Source organism: Monopterus albus, unplaced genomic scaffold (assembly GCF_001952655.1).
Source record: "Monopterus albus unplaced genomic scaffold, M_albus_1.0 scaffold277.1, whole genome shotgun sequence".
NCBI classification, from domain to species: Eukaryota; Metazoa; Chordata; class Actinopteri; order Synbranchiformes; family Synbranchidae; genus Monopterus; species Monopterus albus.
This window is the reverse complement of record NW_018128157.1, coordinates 716,621-723,697: the sequence shown is the minus strand read 5'-3', so window position 1 is coordinate 723,697 and position 7,077 is coordinate 716,621. Positions and strand designations below refer to the sequence as shown.

General features: G+C 40.6%; 1 protein-coding gene across 1 annotated transcript in view; it reads left to right on the top strand.

Moving 5' to 3' along the window:
• dnph1 (2'-deoxynucleoside 5'-phosphate N-hydrolase 1) overlaps nucleotides 1–1,230 on the top strand; it is a 6,274-nt gene extending 5,044 nt beyond the window's left edge. The window contains exon 4 of the mRNA XM_020622256.1: nucleotides 665–1,230. Coding sequence (XP_020477912.1) covers nucleotides 665–783 — 119 coding nt within the window. The 3' untranslated portion in view covers nucleotides 784–1,230. The remainder of the gene's footprint in view (nucleotides 1–664) is intronic.
• The last annotated feature ends 5,847 nt before the right edge of the window (nucleotides 1,231–7,077 follow it).

Genomic DNA, 7,077 nt, shown 5'->3' with positions numbered 1-7,077 from the left:
TAGGTCCAAACCTATGGAATGCCTTGCCGCTTTATATTAGGCAGGCCCCCTCACTGTCCACTTTTAAGTCTTATTTGAAGACCTACTTCTATTCATTGGCGTTTGACCAGGAATGACACTCTGTCCGTAGTGTTAGTGTTTATATTACTGTCTATAGCTTTTTATGTGTTGTTTTTATATTTGTATAATATGTTAAGTGCTTTGGTCAGCTGTGCTGTGGTAAAGCGCTATATAAATAAAGTTGAGTTGAGAGTTGAGTATACAGTTGTCATGAGAGGGGAGATTAGCTATAGAGACCAAAACTGTTTATACTAGGCTGTAAGCATGTTTATTTCTGCTGTAAATTTGGGAATTTTAACTTCGGAGTCTGAGGATTGACCGTCTCTTGGAGCTGGCCTCTAGTGGCCTTTCGAGGAACTGCAGGTTTCAAAATTTATGCAGCAGCTTCATTTCTCAGCCTCTGAGGTTGCCACTCAACTATAATTGCTTATGTTAAATAAAATGAGAGAAAGTTACTGCATCTATTTGATTTTATAGTTTAGTGACAGAAAAAGTGACACACCTTCATCTGGGTAACTTGTCCCGTTGGCTTACAGACCTGAAGGTTTACAGGTGTAACCTGTAGATGGAGGGTGCTGGGCATTAACTTCCTGTCTCTGTGCAGCTCTGTCCGCCATGATTAGAGGAGCTGATGATGGCAACCGGTTTCTGGTGAGAGATTACAGCGAGGACAAAGTGGAGAACATTCTGGAAGAGTTCTTTGAGAACCAGAAGAAAACCTAAAGTAGCTGCCAGGTGGAGACCAGTGGCTCTGTGAACAGTGATGCCATTCTCAGCCTCGGGGGGGAGGAGGGGTTCATAGCTGGTGGACTCACACACATCACAGTGAGGACACCACATTCACTGGTGCTGGTGGTCTCTGGATTTATGGGAAATAAAACCATTCAAAATCACCAACTGCATCCTTTTAACAAACCAGTCGTGTCAACATTCGATACCAAACCTTTATTCTATGGGACACTTTATTTTCTGTATTTTGTCCTGTTTCTGACTGTGGCTGGAGATGTGACATATAAATGTGGTTCTTTATACAAGATTGTTTTGATACACATCCTAGACAAATGTACAAAACTAAAGTAACACTAAACTGATCTGTTGTATTGGACCAAATTAAATTGTCCAGGTGTATCTAATAAAGTGGTCTGTGGGCATATATGAGATTGTTATAGTTCAGAGAGAAGTGTGTTTTTATAAACAAAACTGATAGGATTCAGGCCTGTAAGTTTAAATCGATGGTCCAGCAGGAGGTGGACAGTGGTCTTAGTACACAGTAGAACAAAGACTCACCTGAGCTCAAAGAGGTGAGAAGGACAGATTATCACATAGTTCTGCTGGGAATGTATCATGCGGTCTGAAACGTTCTGTGACAGAAGACATTTTTAACCAGCAGCAGCTTTTTTTTGTCCAGTGTTTGTGGTTCTTTGCACATCTTTCCTAAAACGACAAAACAAACCTAGAGGTTCCCAACAGAACTGAAAGAACAAAGGCAGAAACAGCATCTGATTAGTGGGTGGATGATTGACAGGTGACATCACCTGGGGAGGGGGGATGTGACAGAACCGCCGCGGAAGACAATGACAAAAATTTTACATTCATTATTAATTATAACGTAGACCCATCTGATCATTATCAACTTTTACCAAACTGGACACTATCAGTCTTCCTATCTTTGTGGATAAGGATAATCACCTTTATTGGGCAACTATGTTACACACAAGGAATTTGTTTCCGGTACAGAACCGATGGCAGCCATCTGCGGCGCCAACTCAACCGATGGCTCTAACCATCAGGGGCAACTTTGGGGTTCAGTGTCTTGCCCAAGGACACTTCGACATGTGGACTGCAGGCACCGAGATTCGAACCTCCAACTGGGAGATGACCGTCCTACCCACTGATCCACAGTCGCCCCCTGTGAAGACCTTAATCAACAATACTGTACATTCCCTAGCCTTACTGTACCCCCAACCTGAACCCTAAAACCTGGTCTGAACCCTCAAACAGCCCTTTTAAAGGTGTAAGGACCAGACAAAATGTCCTCACAGGGTAGAAATGTCCTCACAACATTACTATTAGATGAGCACAGAAACACAAGTGCTCACATCAGCAGTGAAATATGAAGCAGCTTCATTACCAGTGATGAACAATGTAATAATTATGTGTTTTTCAAACTGATCACACCTTTCATCAATGCTATTGATGTCACTGAATCAGCAGCCAATCAGGTAACAAACCCGAGAGCTGCTGCAGGAACAAACTCCAAGTTCAAATGACTAAATTTAGATTTTGCACAAAAAATTAACAGTAAAAATTGTATTGCTTTTTTTTTTTAAGGCGTGGAACTCTCCAAAATAAAATGAAACTGTTGATAAAGTGATGGATTTGCTGTTTCTGAACAGTAAGATACCAGACCAACAGCTCACCATGAACCTGCTGGAACACATGGGTTCACCTGAGTGACATCACTGACTGATTAAAGGCTGCTATAATCCGGACGCTGTCATGGACATTTATTTGCTCACCTCGTTATCAAAAATGTCTTACCTGAGATCGGGGGGCCAGCACACACTGGGACCTTCCTGTGGTGAGGCTATTATTTAGATAACCTGTAAGATCCAAAACAGAGACTGAGCTACGTTTAAAATATTTTATTTGTTTTTCAAAATATACATCAGTGTACAAGTTAAGAAAATAAAATCATTAGTAGAGTTTTAAAGTCTCTGTAGTTTTTTAGTTTTATTCCCAACAGGAAGTGAAACAAACCAATTGTCCATCAGAGGAACTGAAGGAAAACAGTTCAGGTGAACTAAAGCATCTGACTGGGTGTCAGTGGTCACTGACCTCAGCGTGAGTGAGCACCTGCGGGTCAAGCGTGAGGAAGTGGGATTACAGTCACCTGAACATCACACCACAAATGACATTCAACTTTGAACATCCAGCTGTTAATAAAACAAGCACTCCTCAAACGGAACCTCTTCTGGTTACAGTCTTCAGTTTGAGGTTCCTCAGCTTTGATGCCTGTTTGAAATATCTTTTCATTTGCTTCATTCCATGTTTAGCTAATGCTAGCATGTAATCAGCACCGTTCAATTACTGATTTAGCACAGATAGTAAAACACAAGCCAACTGGCTAGCCAGAGTGCCAACGGTTTGTTGCACCTGATTGTTCCTCTCTCCCAGATAATGATCGTCAGATGCAATTTATGATGTACCAGAACTTCCTTTTTCTGTGCTCTCCGTGCCCTATACACTGCATGACCCCATGGAACTGCAGGGCATGGACTACAACAGTAAATATACTCAGGACCAAAAGTACTAATCATTCATTTTAGCCGTCTCCTAGCTAATATAAGCCAATGGAACATAATTCTTATCAGATAAGCTAAACAGCTAACAACTGCTGGTTCATTAGCAATGATATGCTGGAAATAATTAATTAACACAAAGGCTAAAATGGCTATTACATTAGCGTAGCTGTAGCTAACAGTTCATTACTAAAAAAAAGGTCTGTAGAGAATGAATAATAGCTTTAAACTAAATAATTACATGAAACAGTTTAAAATACTTAACCATATACTGTATTCAGTTTTCAACCAAAACTAGTTATTGTATTTGTATTATTCTTAATTTCTTTAAAGCTAGCAAGCTACTATTATTTAACTGTTGGTTAAATGATCATCAGCTTGTAAGCTAAGAAGTGCTAGCTCATTACCGATCAAACAATTTGACACACCAGCATACAATTTATATATAATGAGTTAATGTTAGCTAGGTTGCTAGCAAACATTAGCACAGCGGTTCACAGGGAGCAGATACTGACATTCTGAAGGTCCCGATGCAGTCGAGACAATCAGGTGCTGACAAACAGTCTTTAGAACACTAGCTAATGTAGCTAGCAGAAGCTACTGTTAGCTTTGACCTGAAATTCAAAGCGTTTGCTAATGCTGTATTCATGAGTAGGGAAAACTAATTTGAGTGTTCACATCTTTGGACAAATTAACCCCTCATTTCCACTGGATGTGGCTGCGTTGAAATAAGTACAAATACAATTAAACAGACAATTTAACTATACATCCTACTTTCTGTAAAAGCTCAAAAATCAAGAAAAATACCCCAAACATAAAACCACCACAATGACCAGCTCCAGACGCCCTCATGGGGGATGAAGCCGCAGAGAGAACAGATCGAAACCATGTCGCAGATGGAACACAACACAGAGGCATCTGGTGGAAATGAGGGGTAAGATGTTCTAACTGCAGAAGGTTAAAGATAATGTATTAAATTTTCCATATTTAGAATATTTTGTGTTAAACTCAATGCTAAAGACACACATGCCTCACATCAGTCTAAACATGGAATATCAGTCAGATACACCGACTCAGGAAGTGTTTTCCACATTTTGTTACAATTCAGACTCATTAAAATGGTTTCAGTTTCTTTTTACTCAGTCTACACACAATACTCCACATTGACAAAGTGAAAACAGAATCCTGAATGAAAACCCTCTCCAGAGCCCTCAGGCTGGGCCAAAGATTTACATTTCAACAAGACCTGAAGCATATGGCCAAGAAAACGCAGGACTGGCTTCAAGAAAACTCTGTCTAAGTCCAGGAGTGGCCCAGCCAGAGTCCAGACCTGAACCCAACAGAGCATCTCTGGAGAGACCTGAACATGGCAGAGCACCGACACCCCCCATCCAACCTGGGTGACCTGGAACGATTCTGCCAAGAAGAATGGAAGAAAATTCCAGAAGAAAGGTGCCAAGTTTGTAGCTTCATTCTCAAGGAGACTTGAGGCTGTCGTTGCTGCCAAAGGTGCTTTAACCAAGTGCTAAGTGAAGGGTCTGAATACTGATGTAAATGGGATATTTGAACGTTTTATTTTGAATAAATTCTCAAAACACTCCAAAAGCCTGTTGCTGCTTGGTCATTGTGGAGTATTGTGTGTAGACTGATGAGGAAAAAAGTCAAAAATATTAAAATGTGGAACAGTTGAAAGGGTCTGAAAATATTCAGAAAATCCAAATTTCTCAGTTGTAGTTTAAATGTAGGCATGAACATAGCTTCAAACTTTGAACTCCCTTTTGACATGAATGCAGCCTAAAATAAATGTTAGGTCAACTTGGTAAAACATAATTTTAACCTTTAAACTGGACGTGCAGACAGACTGGTCAAAATAAACTGGTGTTTTGTGATGCATGTTGGGACACTGACTTTAAACTGACCTTGGATCAGCAGTTTGACAAACTGTTTCCGTTTTATTTCTTATTTTATACATTAGTTTGGCCTAATTTGGTATACATCTTTTTTTTTTAAATGAAAATGAAATAAATCCAACCCTCAATGAAAACTGCACATAGCCTTTCACATGTGCAGGTTTACTTGTGGTTCCTAGAGTCCACAGAAGTAGAATGGGAGGCAGAGCCTTTAAATATCAAGCTCCTCTCCTATGGAACCAACTCCCAGTCTCAGTTCAGGAGGCGGACACCCTCTCTACCTTTAAGATTAGACTTAAGACGTTCCTTTTTGATAAAGCTTATAATTAGAGTGGATCAGGTGACCCTGAGCCTTCCCTTAGTTATGCTGCTATAGGCCTAGGCTGCTGGGGGGCCCCATGATGCTCTGAGTTTCTCTCCTCCCCTCTCCTTTCCTCTCTCCCTATGCTTCTATATGCCACCATTACACATTACTAACTTTGTGTCTCCTCTCTCCCGTAGTGTGTCCTCTCTCTCTCCCTGTACCTTTCTGCAGGTTGCCCTGGCCCTGGAGCTCTACGTCTCTGATGAGCAGTCACCAGCCACATCAACCTGATCAGTGTTTGATTGTTTGTTGTCTTGTTGCTTTTCTTCTTTTGTCTCTCCTCTATCCACTCACCCCAACCGGTCGAGGCAGAAAGATGAAGAAGAGGAGAACCAGGAAAAATACAAACTATATCAGGAAAAAAGAGGAAGAACTAAGAAAGAAAATATGAAAAGAAATAGAAGATAAAATGATGAAGAGGGAGAACAGGAAAAGAGCCGGTGGAAAAAGAAGAGAAATGCAGAGGGAAGAAAAATAATAAAAGGAGGAAGAGGAGGCAACCTCATCTGGGATGAAGAGGCAGGTTAACATCTTCAATTATGCTCATGAAGATGGGTCATTACAGTTTCACATGTGGTGTATTTATACCCAGAACACCCGACACAACGCCACAGTGTCGTACAATAACACACACCAACATCATTCTGATGTCCTGCTCTCTGCAGGAAACACTAAACGCGCACTGCAGCACCCTGACGTGAGAGTATTAGCGACCCATTTCTGATGCCAGTAAAACTTTAATAACTTGATATCAGCTGCTCATTCTGCTAATATAAGGAGGAGGAGGAGGAGGAAAAGGAAACGAGGAGTTAGAAGATGATGGCCAAGAATAGGAAGAGGATAAAGGAATAGAGTGCATTTGTGTGTTTCTCTGAGTGTGGGATTTTTTCAGTGGTTACAAAATAAAATGGTATTTTTAATAATTCAGCAGTTAAAGGACCATTTGGCTGTTTTTACATTTTATTTACATGCCTGTTCCCACGGTGGCTCCTCAGTGTCTTTCTACTGTTAGAGCTCAAACAGTGGACTGGTCCTTTAAAAACAGGTACTGTATAATTACTCAAAAAAAAAAAAACAACTAAATTAGCCCTAAAAACTCAAACGTGTGCTATCACAAAGTGATCTGCAAAGAGCTCAGAAAGTAAAAGGAAGTTTGAACTACTCAAACCGGGGACCTCCATATGCTGAGGACGATCGTGTGATTCCAGAAAAGCTCCTGGCAGCGACCGACTGCATGTCGTTTTGGTTTTTACAATTTTATTTATAGTTTCATCTTTCATAAGCTGATTTTCTTAACTTCTGTCTGAATTTCACATTTTAGTAAGAGTAATGTTTCATCTCTGGATAAAGTGACATTCTCTCCATTTGACTGCTGTGACAGTTTAGTCTTCTGTGTCCCATCATGCATTCTGACAGCAAACATATCCCACAATGCACCAGC